The sequence below is a fragment of the Balaenoptera musculus genome, chromosome X (assembly GCF_009873245.2).
Source record: "Balaenoptera musculus isolate JJ_BM4_2016_0621 chromosome X, mBalMus1.pri.v3, whole genome shotgun sequence".
Classification (NCBI taxonomy): Eukaryota; Metazoa; Chordata; class Mammalia; order Artiodactyla; family Balaenopteridae; genus Balaenoptera; species Balaenoptera musculus.
This window is the reverse complement of record NC_045806.1, coordinates 70,527,879-70,547,851: the sequence shown is the minus strand read 5'-3', so window position 1 is coordinate 70,547,851 and position 19,973 is coordinate 70,527,879. Positions and strand designations below refer to the sequence as shown.

Below are 19,973 nucleotides of genomic sequence, written 5' to 3'. Positions count from 1 at the left end.
TCAAAACTCACCCAGAATCTGACCAATTCTTACTATCTCTACTCTACCACAATGGTCTAAACCACCACCATCTCTCTCCTTATTCACTGCAGTAGCATCCTAACTGCTTCTAACCTTGCCCCACTTGAAGCCTGTTCTCAACCTAGCAGCCAGAGTGATCCTTTAGAAACCTAGGTCAAGTCATGTGATAGCTTTGCTCAAAACTCTGCAGTGACTCCCCATTTCATTCAAAGTCCTCAAAATGTCCTAAAAGGCCCTATATGACCCCCCAACATTACCACTGTGATCTTGTTCCTACTACTCTTCCCCTATAAGCATTGTAAGTTTCATATAACTATGGATGATGCTGATTTAGCATTGAGTGAAAAAAGTCTATATGAGATTAAGTGACCCCCAGAAGTATCAAGTTGTAAAGTGATCAGCCATCTGTTTACAAAAATTTTAGAAATTTCACAACAAAATTACAAAAATAGACTAAGGATTAGATTAAATGAGCTAATGTATATGAAAGTACTATATAAACTATAAACCAGTATATACATGTAAAGTTTTTTACTATTACACCTAGCTAGTAATTTTAAACTTCCAGATATATTTTCAGGCAGAAGGCATGAAGGAAATATTTAAACTTTACTGTACTTATTAAATACAAAAATGACAAAAATGCCACTTTGATGTTCTTTAATTCAAATTTTAATGTTCATTAAACAATCTTGAATGCAGTGGTTCAAATTACTCCCTAAAATGCAAACTTAGTTACTATTGAATACAATAAAAACTTCACACACATACCCAAAGGCAAAATGTAACCCTTTTTAAAACACTCACACTCAACACGTGTTTCAAAAATGTGCTACGGCAAGCTAGAATCAGGCTAACAGACCAGTAATAGTAAGGCAACTTACAGAAGAAGTATAAACGGACACTGCATAAAATATTTTAGAAATTAATGTAACATTTACAAGTGTAGTAAAGGAATATTATTTTAGTGACAACACATATGCAAATGTTCTATTATGGTTTCAGATGCTACCATCTCACCGCAAATGGAATAACATTTTGCCTTTAGTGTTTTTATCTTTACTTATAGCTAATATTTTTTATCCTTTCTGTTCCTGCTCATGAATCTGCTTAAACTAACTACTGAAATAAAATGAATGCAATTAAAAGAGATCATTCAACAGCGCTATGGAAAGTACTTCATCAGTCCACATTATGCTGCCTTCCTCTAATCTATCATCTAGTTCCTGGTCCATTCAATATTTCCATGAGAAATATTTTCTCATCAAGTTTTCTTCACCCTTATTTAGCTTCATTCCGTTGTCCATGCACAAATGGAGCTACATCAATGCTAACATGACCCAAATTAGAGTCCTCCTATCTTTAAAATCAAGAGCCTTCCTAATTGGACAGAAAACTTTAAATTATTGAGCTCCACTTCCCCTTCTTTGATGGGCACTTTTACATTTTTCCCACTAATACAGAAAAAGATCTAAAAAGCGGAATTTCTTGAGTTGTAGGGGAGTTGTTGGGGGGAAAAAACCAAAACAATACACAGAAGAACAGTCATTCAATGGGACTAAACTGCAAAGAATAAGAAAAGCTTTAGACTGGCAGAATGGGGATTATGTAAACATCATACAACCTGATGAAAAAGAACATGCCCCTAAAATAGCAAAAACCTGTCAGTCTTCTAGTATGACGAGGACCAATCCAAAACAACTGGAAGTGCAAGAAAGCAGCTATGCCAAATGTACTTGCATCAATTAAGCTCTGGAGCAGTTACTACCCTCTTCAGAGACCACAATGTTCAACATGTGCCCATCGTCAAAATGCCCACTCTTGCAGGACATGATCAGCATCAAGACTATAATGTTCCATTTTTTAAACTGCAAGTGGAATATCGGTTAAGTATCCCACTCATAAACACTTCACAAAAATCTGATTTAGTGCTATAATTATCAATGTGTTTTAACCCAAAAGCCATGATTCCTCTGATGCGAACGAATGTTTATTTAACTTATGGAAGCTGGTTATTTAGGGGTCCTAAGCACAGGAAAGCATGTTAAAGTCAACAACTGGACTCATGCAGTTTGCCAGGTTTTGATCTGCTAATAGCTATAATGAGTACTGTATCCATTAAGTGGATAAGTCTTTCCATAGACAACATAAGAGTAAATTCAAGCAAAATATACTAATTTAGTTAAGCGCTAACTAACATGATCCAGTACACAGCTGTTAGCTATGACAAATAAGCTCTATGTCTGCTTATGCTTTGTTCACTTCAGATGTTTTCTACACGAAGCATTTAATTTCAGATTTAGTTCAACCTTAGCATGTTTCTTGGCTATCTCTCCTTCCCACCAGTGCATACTTATAAAATGTAAATACAATTTAATAGTAGAATGAAGTAAGCAAAATATATTTAGACAGGTAAAGGTACCATAAACATTTTCTAATGTACTGCAAAGCCTAATTAATGTTATTTTAATTTTCCATGATTTTACTCTTCCTTTCATTAATGTAGGTTGGCTGAGAGTTAACCATGTAACAATAAAACTCTACCTAGGTAATCTGGAGATGAGACAAAAAAGAATTTGGATAGTTCTTAAGATTACTACTCTCCCCTTGAAAAGTAGCCTTGTACAGACTAATAGCAGGAACTTATTTAATATTTGTTGAAATGAAGTGACAAATGGGGTGAATTGGAAATATACAATATATACATATTATATATACGTATACACACACGATACACGTGTGTGTGTGTGTGTGTGTGTGTGTTCTAACTGGCTTATAAAATGAGACCAAAAATTTGTGTTCAATGCATAAAATGTACTACGCAGTAAATTTCTTTGTATGAATGAATTCCCCTTTTGTCTTCCTCAAATAAAAACGTAGATAGTACTCGTAAACTTTTTTACAAAATACATTTAGAAGTTTAGCAGATCATATTCTATTTTCAAGGCAGCAAATTTAACATTAACATTAAACATTTAATTATACATGTTTGCAAGTAATCTTATTTTCCAGAGTTATTTATGTTTAAATGTAATACATGTAAGGGTCAATGTATTCTGAACAAATAAAAACAAATAACTTTTTCTCAGCTGCATTTTAATTTTTGGCACATAATATTGTATAGGACTATAACCAAAGCATATCAAGCTTGAGGATCTATTTAAAACTCTAACATAAATGAAAGCAAGCTTTTTTACATGGGGAAAAAAACACATGTTTTTCTAATCCATGGTTGCACATTCTACTACAAAAGCATATGTCTCATAGAATGACTAATTTTATCAATTTTTAAGGACTCATATCCCTTGCAACAAATATATGTCAGAGAAAAGATATTAAAGTCAATTAACTACAGCCATTCTTAAGTGGAAATACCTGTTTTATTCCAAGCTGCTCGTGATGTATATTTTATTTATAACCTAAGTAATTCCCTACATTCATAACACTAAAATATTTTATATATCAATAACTGACTATTTTTAGTTGGACCTTTCTGGTATAATTCTAAAGACTAAAAAAAAAATCTAGTGTTTACTGATATAACATATGAGGCAGATATGAGAAAGGAAATTTAAGAATTATTCAACACTGGATAAGGCAAAAATTTGTAACCTCAAAGATTTCACAATTTAACAAATATAAAAGGGGGGATATAAAATATAAAATATATAAAATATAAAATATAAAAGCTAAAGACAGCATGATTCTAGAATGTAAGCTCCATGAGAGAAGAGACTGCTTTGTTCACTCTCTTCACCTAGAACAAACACTGCCTGGCACCACAGAATATACTCTATACACACACACGCATGCACACATACACACACACACAATTATGACAGATCTAATCATGAGAGATCAAAATTATTGTGAAGAAGTTTTTGTTTTATTTAAATTCTAATAATTAAGTGGATAGAATGAATTTTCCAAAAGTTTACAGATTAAAGACAATATCGCAACGAAGATATTCACTAGGGTCTAACTTATGTCCTCCAGAGAATTATTTCAGGTGAGCTCCTCTTGAGTTTTTATAATTAAACTTGCTTGGATTGAATTCAAGAGGGGAAACCATATCATAAAGCATCTCACCCTATTGTCTGTAGTATTATATAGAGCAAGTCTTCAGTGCCTGAATGTTTATTATCCTTTCAGAAGGATCAAGGCCTAACATATATATATAATAACATTTTATGGATGGTCACATTAAAATTTTTATATCATTTCTGTGAATTTGGTGTGCTTTAATATGGCATTAAACTCAACTTTCTTAAAATAGGTACTGTGTAAATAGCACCTATGTATCCTACTACCAAAATCCATTAAGAGATAGTATAGTCTTACATGATAATTAAGTATGCATTTTAAAAAATGTTTTTATTTCAATAAAGCAGGGAGTCTCACAACTGATACATAATGTAGATAATGCATTAACAAATATAATAATAAAATAAATTTATCCAAATATTGTTTCTGATGATATTACTATACTTCTTAGGCAAAACAATTGAGAGACAGACTTCTTCCAAAATAACTAAAAGCTCAGAATCTAACATATTGCTGTAAGCTATAATGGTTATAACTGTTAATCCAATACACCTTTTATACAAACCCATAAACACATGAGTGGAAAAATAGCACAGATGTTCATCTCTAATGCAATTTCCATTCAATTTCCTAAGTGCGGTCCCTGTGTGCAAACTAGCTTAACATTATGTTTAGCTTGCAAATTCTTTTAATAAATAATGAATGCAATAAAACTAGGAGATCAATGGCAAGCTGAGAAATCTTGAAAAAAAAAGCCTTTTGTGTTCAGGCTGTTGCCCATTTCAAACTTTAATCCAGAGACAGATCAATATTACTTTTTTTCTTTTTAACCCATCACATAAATAGCAGATAGACTAAATGTAGCCTAAATGCTGTTAGCAGCTAGCAGTTGCCAGCAGCCTGATAAGATCATTGGACACAATCGCAACTGAATGTTTTATACCTTAACATACACACTACATTATACACTATTAACTTGTTTAAAAAAAAAAAAAGGTTATAGAGCAATAAAAATACTGTGGTTCATTATTTTTTAAACTTTCCTGTACTATATACTTTTCCAGTAGTATAATTACAAAGTTTTCACCACTATTTGCTCTAATAAACTAAATAATTGTAATGGGTCAAAATAGTACATGTGTATGAATAGTTTCAACCTCAGGGGTCCTAGATGAAAGGAAATGTTACTCTTCAAAATTAATTACACTGGAAAGAACTAAACTATTCCTTTAAATGGGGGGGGGAATACTTCATGCAAATTTGTATTGCAATTGGATGTGTCTTGAGATTATCCAAGAAAAAAGTAAATCATTATACTTAAGTATTTCTCTTTCTATTCAGAAACTGTAGATAGAAGGGAGGAGAACCCTCTTCTTACTAACTCATTTTTCATAAACGTGCATTCACTGTTTGAAAAAAGATCAAGTCAACTGCCTGGTTTAGTGCTGACATCAAGTAGTATAAATCTAAATAGTTGAGAATCATTTTATGGTAGTAGGCTTGTTTTATTTATTAATTTTTGCCTATTAATAATATTAGAACATCTCCTATGGGTTTTCACTAAAAAAAAAAATCAAGAAGTCACACTTTCTTTAAAGATACATTTCACTTAAACATTCTAATTTCATATAATAGATTTTGATAGCTTTATATGTATATTTGTGAAAATTTTATGGCATGATTACAAATGGTTTTATAATGGAATTAAAATTTTAGGATTAGTGTCTTTTTATAATTGTATACTTTACATAACTACTTCTTAGCTTTTTTAAAGCACAGCAATTTGTGCAAAGAATGCTGATGACAGGAATAAATGTGTGTATGTGTCCATGATTGTATTCGTTTAACAAATGTGAATTAGGTGCCTAATATGTGTACAATATCAGGCTTACTAAAGTTTTACAGTGAATATTACTGAAGTTAAAGATAACTCCTCAGAAATTATTATTACAAATCCAAGGTTTTGTTTTATGTAAAAAATTCAGTTTTATTTTAGGGATATCATTACAGGTAGCGATAAATATATCAGTTTGCTCTTTAGCTATATTATATCCAATTTTGCACAAAACAATGTATATTATATCTTATAATCACATTCTCAGTAGAATAATTTCACCAATTCTAATATATAAATTTATCTTTAAAGAAGGATGTGGCAAGATCTCACCATGAAGACATTCCCATGCTTTAAGCAAAATTTGAAAAAAAAAAGTTAACTCTCGTCCATAACTTACTGAACTTCATTATAAACTTCTTTTTAAACTATACTGTAGATCATAGCATGAATCTTAAGCTTCCAAGATTAGCCTAACACTGGAGATAAAAATGTCCTGAAGAATTTGAGACCTCAACGGTATCAGTTAACAATGTTTCCTGTTTTCCTATTCTAATAAAGCTAACAGTAAAATTATGATGAAAGAATACTGTAAAGGCCTGCAAAGAGGAACTACCTCTGAAAGCTGATTTTTAAAAATATATATTCTCCAGAAAGTTAAACAAGAGAAAAACTGAATATCTTTTTTAAAATCTGTATTTTCAAACATCAGAGATTAACTGAAAAGTTATAACACTGACAACATTAAACTCAAAATACTTCACAACAATTAACAGAATTGTTTCTCTCCAAAAACCAAGCCAATGATGCCATGGATGAAATGAAACAAAGTATGATAGTGATGATATTTAATGCAGGTAGGTAATAAATTTCACTAGAGTTATAGAAGTTCCTTTTGGAGTGCATATGTTTTTCTATAGTCTAAGAAATTAAATTATAAAAGTAGCACTTACTGTTATTGAATGATTTGTAATTTACAAATAGTTACCCAAAATATAAATAGCTGAGGCATACTAAAATGAAATAAACTTTTCTAAGATTTTCAGCACTGCAAAGTGAGGAAATGATAAATACACAATGCACAGGCTGTCTCCTTCTTACTAAAAAGAAATATTAAATCCTGAAGGAGTTCTAAATCCCTTGGTAAGAGTATATTGCAGCTGCATTAAGCCAACAAGAAGCTTATTAGTAAGGATTTAAAAACTAACACCCTTCTGTAATCAATTTGGATACAGCATTATTCTATTTATAGTGACACTTTCAATGTGTCCCAATCATATATTACTTATTCTCATTTTTCCTACCATGATTACATATTAATGTGGAGGCACTATTAAGCAGCTACACTATATTTAGCTTTTAAGATACTGATTTCCACCATTTTGGAAGAGTTAACATAGCATGAAAATTAAGAATCTTTCCCATGAAGAAACTTATGATTGGTTTGTTATTTTTCTCTGATTCCTAAATAAAATAAAATAAATTTAGTTGTTCTAGCAGAAAATGGAAAAAAGGATGCAGCCACTTTAAAAGCTTCAATCTCTTTGACATTGCTGGCAGTGTATGGGAACATTAATGCATCTGTCATGATAACAAGCTAAGAATAACATCTAGACATCAAACCGAGCAGAGAATCCATCTGAAGTGATTCATTCAGATCTGTCTCATTGATTTATTAAACACAGGGCAACATCTGCAGCCTCACAGAGCCGCTTGGTGAAATTAATGCAAGATCAATTCAAATGGAAAAAAGTGTAAAAGAGATAAATCAAAACACAATTTACATGCAGTTCCACAATCAGGCTTATTGGGTGCAAATGCTCGATTTCCCTTCCAAAGCAAATGTGTTTAAATGTTGTTTTATCTTTTTAGAATTGTGTGATCTGAAGTGACAGTGAAGAGTTTTGCAGGTTGAGATGGTGAAAGAGAAGAAAAGGGGGAAAAAATGCTACCAAAGACCTTTTGAATATGCAACAAGAATATCATTAATACCTAATTGTTTTCCTTTTGGGGAAAGGTTTGATGTCCTTTCTCTGAAAACATGATCTTTTCAGTTTTAGTCAATTAGGGCAGTTTTAATGTATATTTGAGATGTATAGAGTGGATATATCTAAATCATTTGTTTCTTGAAATGCACCAGATAAAGTGCCACTGGAGATATAGATTGCCAACTGAAATATAATATATTATGATTAGGATTTCTCACAATTACGTTTGCCAGCTGGAAGCACTTTTAAAACATCTAGAGATTTCATTAAGACAAAATAAGGTTACTTAAGAAAGCAGCAAACAATTCAGACTTGATATTTTATACAGTTATTTGGGATTTCCTGTATGAAACCATCTAAAACATTAATGTCTGAAGACCATCACTTCCTAATTATTTATTGGCATTCATGTACTATACACTGAGGTTAATATCATATATAAATATCCAAAGATATTCTCCACCATACCATGCATCATTTCTTTAATATAATATCCCTCACCTAATAATGAGTGTTTGGGACAAATATGAAATCTAGCTAAAGTATTAGATTAAATACAAATATTGTTGGTTATACAGAAGTGTGCATTTAAAATGAATGTACACGTGGAAGTTTTGTGCACTGGCACATGACTAGATTGCTTTAATTATAATCTTGACATCATTCTCTAATAAAAGACTATGTGACTACTTTTAACAGACATGACTATCCCCTCGTTATCCCATGAATTAAAATGTCTGCATTTACTGCCCAGATTAATTTCTAGAACCTTTTATCGTTTCCGAAAATGTAAGTCATACAAAATATTAGCCCAGGAAAGTGATACAAGTTCTTCAAAAATTTGATTTTGCTTAACTTTACTATGAATGAAAACATCAATTTTCAAAGTAAATTGTTATTCTTTATGGATTATGAACTATATTCATCAAGTGTGAATAAAAAGCCAAACTCATTGAATGCTTAAAATAATCATATTTCTAGTACTTGAAAGCAGTAGTTTTAAATTGTTGTAAAAGTCAGTATAAGTCACATAAAGTTATTCTAACATGGAAGCCCATTTATGTTCTGTTCACACAGTCAAAATAACAATAAACCACAACTGGACCATTTAAATTTTTACTTAAAAAAATGAACTTTAATAATTTGAATATATGTTGAATCATGTCTCTAAATGCATTAAAATGTTTTCTTAATCATACATTCTTGTTTCTTTAAGCATCCATTTAACTATATGTAAATGACTGAATAACATTTAATCAGTTGGTCCTCAAATGAAATTAAATGCTGATCATGAAATCTGACAATGTAACTTTTATATAGATAGGTAGATAAAGAGAGATAACACTAAAATGTATTGGCTGATTTTTCACATTTACTGAATACCAATTTTTAATTTAATATTTTACTGCCACATTAAACTTTGAAGAATTTAGTAAGGAAAATCCATTGCATAAGAGTGAGATTTTAGACATTTGCTTTCTGACCTGCCTGCACTCTCTGATATTAAAACTCCAAGTTCTCTTGGACAAGAAGTAGAAAAAATAATCACGGTGCTTTATCTGCAAAAACAAAGATCTGAAACAAGGTAACAATTTTTCCTATTTGGTTTGGGTCTTTTTATCATTTCTTAATAACCCTCAAAATAATTTTCTTTACAATTAATTTCTAAAGCTAAAGGGCATCAAGGAAAAATACTTATATAGCCCTCTGCAATTGCAGTGATGTAAAGCTTGACCTATTTAATAGAACAATGAATAGTCAAGAGTTTTAGTCTTTCTATTCTCTAGTAGCTGAGGCAGGTATTATTTTCCAACTTCTTTTCTGGGAAGACAACTTTGAATACTTTGATAATTAGCTAATAAAAGTAGTTAATGTAAGGCACTGACTGAGTTCTTTTTGTGGCTTTCAGTACTGTCAAAGAAACAATCATATATCTATTTTACTCATTCATTTTTCTTCAGTGTGCATTAATAAAAACGTGCCCTGAGCTAAATCAAAGTGCCACTTCGTGGCAACACCTTAAGGTCTTTGAAAATGACCAATTTGAAAATGGTCTATTTTGTGTGTTCTGGAATAGTGTAGGAAGCATTCCAAATTAAAATACCCTAAATCAGGACTTATACTCTTCCCCAGTTATCTGACAGAGAGGGGGAGAAATGTTTGTTATGTAGGAAAAGAAAATTGCCAATGACACCATTACAAATAGGCCTTCCATTCTACAATACACTATGGAAATTTATCCATCAGGAGATGAAGATGAATCTCTTTTCTCAAATAAGAATAGTATGTAGGAGTTTCCACTCGGACTTTTTCCTTGCACTTTTCCCCCTTTTAGCTTAAAGTGCTAGGAAGTCATGAGTCCTGAAAGACAATCCTCTTTAGCCAAGTCTCCACTGGTACATCGCTCATCTTCTTTGGGCATCTCTATAAGCTCTTCTGATCCATCTTTCACTCCCTCTCATGGCATCATTCTGCTCACATCCTACATCTCTTTTCTCTTACTGGCTCTGTGTCTCATCTACCTTATTTTGTCTCTCTTGGGCCTCATTCCTATTTACATCCCTCATCTTTCTTTTCACTGAATAGAAAAGTCATAGAAATAATGTTTACTTAAATACTAATTTCACAATTTTATAAAATCATTCAGATGTTGGGAATGATTTAAAGTACACATATCTGTAAATAATGTTACCTCAAGTCATAAGGCATTCATTACAAGCATTATCATATTTTGTAGTTTTTTAACTACGTGATGATGAGGGCATTTTGCAACAAAATTTGGTAATGTTAATTAGGTTTTTTCCAGAAATTATGAGGGTTTGTTTACTACCTAGAAACTGCAATATAGATGTTTCTAGTAGTTTTCCTCATCTTTATTTATAGATTGAATTCATAGAATATATTTCATAAATTTTTACAATTATATATTGCAACACTTGTAACACAATTATAGAAAATGCATGTAATAAATAAAATACTCATAAAGAAAAAAATGCCATAGGAAGCACATGCATCATATCTCAAATATATTTCTTCTTACATTTTTAATATTTCTCTATCACCTTTATACGTGCACATACACAAAAGCAATCTAAACTCCAAAAAAAGTTGGCATTGTAAATGCTGTGATAAGGATTAAATAAAACTTAACAGAATAAAAATAATAACCTAAAAACACATCATATAACAGGGTCCAAAAATAGTATAAGAACACTTGCCTCTGGATACAGAGAAATTTATCATTTTTTCCTTCAGTAAGTAGCTCTAATAAAAATTAAAGTTTCTATTTACAGAGGAAAGCATCAAAATCACATTAAAATACTAATCTTTTTTTTTCTAATGAAAGTCATAGATTTTGCTCAAGGGTGTGTAAATTAATTATTAAAGAAGGTAGAATTTCCTATGTGTAATCATTGTTCCTCTTTAAGAGTGGGCATTTGTAAGAGAGAGAAGAGGGAAGGGAGAAAGGAGGAGGAGGAGGAGGAGAGAAGATAGGTTTTCAGGTCTGCGATTGTTTAAATCTTTTCAAATGACAACAAATAAACTAGATGGCCCTCATCTGAAGTCCCTGGTAACCCTCTGAGTTTGTGTATTCGTAGGGTGCTTTGTGGTCAAAATAAAATTTCCTTTCTACTCTTAAAACCTATATTTGCTTATTTTATGAGGGAGCAGTTATCCTTTGTGTTTTAAGGCCATCCATCTTCCTTAAGAAAATGTGATCTAATAAACCAGGTTTTTAAGCCCCAGATATGAATCAGGTAGGAGTTCTCATATGAACAGGTTTCTGTTTAATTGCTAGAACACAGGAGAACACTGCTCAAAGGGAAAAAAAGAAAAACAAAAGGTTCCCTTGTAAGTTCTGTACCATTATCTGATTGTAGCAGTCAGCAACAGTTTGTCTACAAGTTGCCAGTATACTTCAACTATACATAGTAATTTGGATTTTACAACAGATGTGACAACTGAGTTAGTTTTGGTTCATAAACCCAGAGATCTTATGATCTAAAGTTGCACTGTAAGAAAGTCTACCTCTGCAGAAGTTTTCTGCAAAATGATCAACAGCAGTGCTATTTTACAACAAAACCCTTTGCCCCCTTTAGCCTGGTGATGGTGGTTTGGTTTGTATGCTAATCACATCTGCCAAATGTGTACTTTCCTAACAGATATTAACAGACTGCAGATGGAATAAATACTAAGAAGACTAATTTACAGGTCTTTAAAAAAATCAAATAATCTTTGAATATAGTTTACTTTTCTTTTTTTAAAAAACTCAGAAACACTGAATAAAATTTGCTTATGGACATATGCAAATGGCTATTTGTTCTATAATGTACTTCTAAGCTGTGATATGAAGGAGGTACACTTACAACCAGAGAAGCTGGCCATCATCATTTATGGAATCCTCTCTTTGGGGGAATGGGATCTTCCAACTGTTTGCCTGGGGGGAAGAGCTGAAAGCATCCTCTCTGGAAAACCTGCCAACTTTTACTCCGATCCCCAACCCGGTCCCAGCCCCAGCGTTCATGCCCCACATTGCCCTCTGCAGATGACCCAAAGGGACGATCCCAGGAAAGTGGCATCTGTCATCGTTCTTTAAAAAAAAAAAAAAAATAGGCTCCATCGACTTTCCTGTATCGTGTACGGGGAAGCTTTGCGCAGCAGGCGTGAGCACTTGTCCTCACGCTCTCTCTCTCTCTCTCTCTCTCTCTCTCACACACACACCCAGACACACACACACCATCACCATCACCGCCACCACACACCAACGCACTCTCACAACAAACACACAGGATGGGGAACGAATCACCCTCTGGGATGGATTCTAGACTTCCGACCCTCTGCATCCCCCAAATGCTGTGTTCTGGATTGCCAGCTTAGGAGCCCAGTTTACAGCTCAGCCAGCCCACTCCTCCAGAAAGCCCTTGGTGTCCGTGTTCAGGAGAAAAACCTATCCGACCCGTACGGCCACAAAAGAGCAGGAAAGAAAACCAAATAGAGAAATTAACAAATAACCACAAGCAGCCAGAAAGCCATGCAAGGTATGGGAGAAAGGCTGGAAACTTTCAGTACAGGACCGCAAACTGAAGTTTGTGCGGGATTTTCTTAGACCCAAGCCCTGCCACTGAGCTCAGACTAGAAGGGACAGGCAGTTAATGAGTCCTTCCAGTCCTCTTTCCCCACCGTCTTACACCGTGAAGAGTAGAGCAAGCTAGTTAAGACTCACTCTCTACAAAGTTGGATGAGAATGAGACATGCAAAAGAGGGCAAAGGGGGAAGAGCGAGCCAAGAAACGAGTATCTCACCTGGCATTGGTGCAATCGGTGAACAAAGTTTCAAAGTCTTTCCTGGTGATGAGTTTGCAGCGGTTGACCCCGGGCTGGATGGCCCCCAGCCCGCGGAGGATCCGGACCTGCTCGACAGTACACACCACCGGAGATATGTCCAGTCTCTTCAGCTTGGTGTACACCGTATGCAACCCTCCCACCAGGTGCTTGAGAAAGAGATCAAAGACTTGCGGCAGGCAGATCAGTTCCTGGCCGTCCATCAGGAACGAAGCTACCTTCACCCCATGCATGTCGACCATCCTGCACTCGTTGGTGTTGGTGTTGCCGCTGCCTACGCTGGCACTACCGACCCCGCCACCCCCCGCGCTGCCGCTGTGGTTATTAGCCATGAAACTGTTGATCATATTGGGGGTGAGACGAGGAGGCTCTCCAGGGGTCGAGTACAGGGGTTCGGCCCGAAATAAGCCCCCCGCGACGCCCGTGCCGCTGGAAGTTGCAGAGATCACCGGAGGTGCGGAGACGGCCATGGTCATTCAGTCTCAAATCGTTGGTCTTCAGGCCTTCGCTTTCTTACCCTGTCTCTTCTAGGTCTCCTCCTACTCTCTCCCTCACTCTCTCGCTCTCTCTCTGGCGCGCTTTCGCTTGCTCCGAACTGTTTGCAATTCTGCAGTAGCTAGGCTCACGCTCACCCACCACCCAGCAAACCGTAAGCGGCCCAGACCAGTGGCGGCCCGAAACCCCACCCCCACCACACCCCCTCCCGAGACTGGCAGCGCCCCCCAGCCAATGGGTCCCAACCCCTCGGCTCCCGAGCGCGCCGAATGGCTGCCGCCCACGAGGAGGTGGAGACTCCTGGCCTGCCTCCCGACTACCTGAGGCAGTTCAGGGCCAGCGGGTGAATGGGGATGGAGCCCGAGAAGGGGGCGGTGTGGTGCCTCTGCTTCATGCCTAGCAGTCTGACGAGAGAACGTCCAATTATTACGCAGAGCTCTCAAAGTGGCCTAGGATACGAACTCCTCCCCTCCGCGCCCCAAGAGTGTCGAGGTGGGAACACAAAGGGGGATTCCAGACTGTGCCTCGCCCCAATCTGTTGCCACCCCGCACCCGGGTTCAGTCGAGGAAAGAGAGGTGGCAGCTCCAATTCCATTTGCACATTGCTCCCAAACTCTGCGGGAGCTAAGAAATGGCTTCGCCCAGCTTCCAAGAAGATGAGTCCAGTAAGTTCAGAAGTAAACAGTCAGCCTTTCTCCAGCCCATCTAGCGCGCTTGGTGTAAGTTCTCCCACATCCAGTGCACAGAGGAACCAGCGTCCAATATCGCACTCAAATCACAGTCGCGGGTTGCTAACCCGCTCCTATGCACTGACAATCAGCAGGCACAGCGAGCCTGTGAACACTTTGGAAACAGGCAGAGACTTGGTTTTTGGGTGGCGGACGGACGCCTCTTTTTACGGAACTTCCGCCACTATCCTGGAACAGACTCGGCTTTCTGTGTCGCCATCCCTTAGTTTCAGGATTGCCCTGTCCCATCCTCGGCTAAAATTGATAAGAAAAGTTCCTTTATGTCTCAAGACAGTCATTACAGAATATAAGAGAAGAGCCAGGGTTTGTGCTCTTTAATATTGCATTTTCTTCCCTCGTCTGTGGGCTTGGATGGTTCAGTGATTAGAGCTCCACGTCCTGAAGTGTAGCTCAAGATTCCTCCTTCCCCACTTGTCAAGTGCCCTCAAACGCACTGTAAGAGCCCATAATAAGCAAAATGTCTAGGCAAGGTATGTTCCAGGGAAAAGGCATGGTCTTTTCCACACATCACATGGTGGTTAGATCACTAGCAAAGTTGTGTAAAGACTCCTTGTCGACCTTTCAATTCTTTGAAATCAAGGTATTTCCTTTCCTGTGCTCCTCTCCTCTAGAGGCTGTTATTCAGAAAGTGAAATCCATGCTTTTGCTTCCTTACAAAACGTTATCAATGATACAGCTAAGACAACGTCTCCAATACTCTTACAGAATGTAAATAATTTTAGGAACTTACTGAATTTTACTCAGATCTCCTTGTACTTAGCAGTATCAAAGAGTAGGAATAAGTGGGCTTTTTTTTTCCCTCCCTTAGTAAGACATAAATGTCCTAAATTGGATTTTTCAGCCTCTCTCTTCAACATCTTTTCTCCTTTTATCATTTCATCAACCAAGTAGTAAGAACTATCCTTTGAGTCACTTTAAAGTTTCAATTTTTAATTGTATGGAGTCAAAATGCTAAGAAGTTATGATGATAGTTGCTTTTGGAATAATGGTGAAAAGCGACTCTAACATAATAGACTGTAATGGGTGCAGCCACAAAAGGCATTGAATTGTTCTTGCTAGTTTGCTACTGTTGTGGAAAGAAAATAAGAAGGAACAAAAAAGGACAATTGAGAAAGATTATCAGAAAGATTATCAGATTATTCTGAAAAGTAGAGATTTTCAGAAAAGAATAGGAAAGCACTAATAGAAATGTTGGTATTTACCAGGTTTTTTTAAAGATAAATCCCAAATTGTGTTCAACAAGTGTTTTGACAGAAATGTCTATTAAGCTGTGTGCTGAAATAACTCAACTTTGATAACTGTGTGTGATTGAAATTTCGAGATGAATAAGTTTGACTTTAAAAGGGAAGGGTTTTGGGTGTTTTTTGTTTTCAGAAATTTCTCTAACTGCGTTAAAAATCCTAAGGCCAAGCTGTGCTCCCTGTGTATCGCTACACTCACATTATCAAATCCTTTTTATTCGCACGCAGAGTGGTTTGGAGTTTTCAGGAATGGGATGTTGCACATATGTTTCAATGTTTCAAATTTAAGAAATTCTGATATATAAAAAGGAAAGGTAGAACATTCAGGCTGCAATCACTGTTTGTAATATTGAAAAACAGAAGTTGTTTTCAATAACAAAAAGTTACTTTTTGTTATTGAAAACAACTTTTGAAAAGGCTCAAACTAGATATGTCATATATTTAATGTGATCTATCAGATATGTAGTAATATTTTAATTATTACCAGAGATTAAGGTTCAATTTCTAGTAGAAATACTAGAGACTAAAATTGACCATTGAAGGGTTAAAGTCCCTTGGAAGCTTGAAATACACAAAAGACCATTGGCTTCATTATTTGAATTCCCTCCCATTTGCAGCCTTCTAGAAAATAAACTTGGTAATTTTCATAAGGGATACTTGTAATTTAAAGATTTAGTCATTTAGATCTAATAGACCAGGTGTTTTCTCCTTGGGTTTTCTTGATATTTTGATTACTTTATTTCTATTATGCTATTTCTTCTCTTATTATTATCTAGGCTTTGAGATTGAGACAAATTCCACATGGAGAGTTTGTTTTTATCCCTTTCTGACTTTAATGTCTTCCATAAACCAAACAGATTTCTAAATAAGTCTGGGTTCCTACAAGGCCCAAGGAAGCCTTGCACATCAACACCCTGTAAGTTGGAACTGCATGAAGCAATATAAAATCATAAAGGCGGCAGTAAACTGAGTACCCTTGGGAGATGACTCTTTATGGAGAGAGGCACTAAACTAAAACTACGTAAATACTCAAGGTGTGTGCATTCCAGGCACTCCAGCAAATAAGAACAAAATTAATGCAAACAGATATCATATCTCATCAGAACAAGAAGTTCTAGATGCCACTATTCCAGTGGAATGATTTGGGGCCTAAGTGAAGTGTAGCCTCTCATACACTGAAATGCTATAATCTTCTGTGATTTAATTAGCAATTTACATTTACTCCTAATTCACGCTCAGTTTGGAGGGGGAGGGTGCTCATTTGTGACTTTAGGCAAAACATTCTACTTTGTTCCACATTGTCAGTGAAAGCAGGTACCATTTTCATTAAAAATAAATAAATATATTGGCAATCTTATGCAGGATTACAAAATGTCCAGAACCATTTGAAGGGGGTGGTTTTTAGAATGTGCATTCAAGCAAAACCCAAGGTAATGAATGGTATTATTTGAAACCCTCAGATGACTGAGGTTGCAGCCTCTAATATGGCCTCTAATCAGAACCTCTCAAGAGCCCTCTAAGATTCATTTTCAGACAAACAATAAAAGGAAGTTGATTGGGCAAGGCAATAAATGTGAAATGAAAGCATTCATATAATCAAGAGTTTAACAGGCTAAAGCCTACAGGTATACCCCACTCAATGGAATATATGGTTTCCTAGGAAACTGGCTATAAAATGACCTTCTATAATATAAATTCTTTTTTCTCATTCAGTTCAACATTAAATTAAAGATGAGTTCCAAGGGAGGCAAAGATGGAGAAGGGGGTCCACTGGAGAGAGAAAACAACTAGCCAGAACTGAAGGAGTAACAGTTAAAAATCAGATGCTTAAAGAAAAAATGAACATTTGCCAACTGAAGTATAAAAAGAAACTCTCAAAGCACCTCAGAAAGTATAAACACTTGCCAACTTTCAACATATCATACCCCTAACTGCACTGTTCTACGGGAGAAGGAGATGTGTCAACTTTAAAGTCCATCTCTGTCTCCATGTGTATTGTTCCCCTTTAAATCTTAGGCTTTTGACTGTTCAAATTCAAGCCATTCTAACTTCAGCTGGACGCCCACTGCTACTTAGTATCCTTTTATTCATTTTGTTGACTCCCTGTTAAATTCCCTGCAGCAGCAACTCCAACCCTACTCTGCAAGTCACCCTCCCCCTCCCTCTCATCAGCTATTGCCTCCTACTTCTCTATGATTTTACCACAAAGTTATTCAAAAGGAGCTCCCTCCACCTCCCTTTTCCCCTAAAAAGCTTTGTCCATATTCCCTCTTATCTTCTACTTCTTCCCTCATCCCTCAGAAAATAAAAAGTCTTCTCTACTCCCTTCACTGATGTTCATGACTCCTCTTAGCTCCAAGTCACTGTCTACCAAATTTATCTCCATCACTCTCTTACTATTATTAAAAATGTTCAAGGCTAGGAATCCTTTAGACAGACAGACAAAAACTTTCCTCAACCCTAACCGGTGGTTCTCAGAGTGTGGTCTGTGGACCACTCTGGCATTACCTGAGTACTTGAGAGAAATGCAAATTGTTAGGCTTGACCCAAGACCGACTGAATGTGAAACTCTGGGAGTGAGGCCCAGCAACCCGCATTGTAACAAGCCCTGGTGATTCCAGTGCCTGCAAAACTTTGAGACCCACTTGCCCTGGAGTTACCAACCTTTCACGCACTTTTTGAAAATCTATAATTGTTTCTCTTCTTCCTTAGCAAACTTTCATGCCTTAACCTTTTGCAATTTGATTTCTGCTCACCACTTGGCCGAAACTATTTTCACAGAGGTAATATCTGATCTCCTAATGCCAAATTCAAAGTCGTTTTCTAAATCCTCATCCTTTGAGATTCTGCAGCTTTTTACACTACCGGCATCAGTCTTGAACACCTAGCCCTTGGTTTTCATGGCTTTCCAATAATCTGTTTCTCCTCTTTCTTACTCTCCTTTTCCTTTTCATGTCCTTGCTCTTGACCCTGAAATGCTAAAATTCCTTAATGTCTATAGTCTTACTTGTGGTGATTTCATCAACTTTCTACAGCTTCAACAACCACCACTTTACAGATTACACCAAATCTTACTTCCAGCTTTCTTAAAACTCTCCTGGCAAATTGGGCATTTCCACTTGGATGTCCCATGGTCAGCTCAAACTCAGCATGCCCCAAACTGATTAATTATCTTACTCCCTTCAAATCTGTTCTTTGTTTTTCACTTCTGATATTTCTTAATGCTTTCTCCATGCAGCTAGTCACCTGTTACAGAAACTTGGAAGAAACCTTTGATTTCTCTGTATCCATTATACCCTCATCCAATTAGTCACTAAGTTTCGTGACTTCCCTTTCAGCAATACCTTTTTCCATTCCTTTCCATTCTCAATGTTGCCACCTTAGTTTTTTCCATCATTGGTTGCTTGTACCATTACAACAATTACCTCAATCTCTCTACTTTCAGGTGCTTCCTCCTGCAATCTAGCGAGTATACCAGGTTATTTTTTCTAAAGTTTCACTCTGCTATTTAAACATCTTCATTATTAGCTCTCTGGCCACCAGATAAATTCCAAACTTTTAAGAGTGACATTTAACTTCTTCTTTGAGTTACCTTCCATCCTTTCCTCCAATACTCTTGACATGTTGCCTGTACACTGGTAAATGGGTATTACTTTCCACTCTTCTCAAACCTCTTATACCCTCCCACACTGGTGTTAATGCTTATGTCATTCTTTCCACATAGAATATGTTGCTGCATGCCACCTCACCTCCACCCATCCAAATACTAACCATCCTTTAAGACTGTACTCCAATTCACCTCCACAAAGAACTCCTTCATTTTTTTTTCCCAGCCAGAAATGGGCTCTCTCTCTTCTGAACTCTCATAGCATGTTGTGCCTCTCTTAACGCAGTTAAAACATGCTGCCTTTTATTACAGTCTTTTGTATTAGGTCCTCTCCTAGAATAAGGTTAGTCAGGTTAGGGATCACGTGTATCTAACCAATATGCCATTTCAAGTGCCAACCACAGTGCCTGGCTCATTGTAGGTGCCCATACGTGTTTAGTAAATGAATGATATGTGATAGTCATTCATAAGCTGTTAAGTTATATAAATGTTCGTTATTAACAATTTTGAAGTAGAGTCTAAGAGGTTGGTGTGCATTAAAGATATGGTTTTTTGTTAAAAGAATGACGATTTTGCTTATTAGTAGTTTCTGGCTCTTTTTAGTGATGGCTGGCTTCTCAGATTACTTAAGAATTATTTCAGTTTTTACTTA

General features: G+C 36.1%; 1 protein-coding gene across 1 annotated transcript in view; it reads right to left on the bottom strand.

Moving 5' to 3' along the window:
• Positions 1-13,864, bottom strand: part of DACH2 (dachshund family transcription factor 2) — a 605,734-nt gene extending 591,870 nt beyond the window's left edge. Inside the window, exon 1 of the mRNA XM_036839293.1 lies at positions 13,191-13,864. Within this exon, the coding sequence (XP_036695188.1) occupies positions 13,191-13,705 (515 nt within the window). The 5' untranslated portion in view covers positions 13,706-13,864. The remainder of the gene's footprint in view (positions 1-13,190) is intronic.
• Between the last annotated feature and the right edge of the window lie 6,109 nt (positions 13,865-19,973).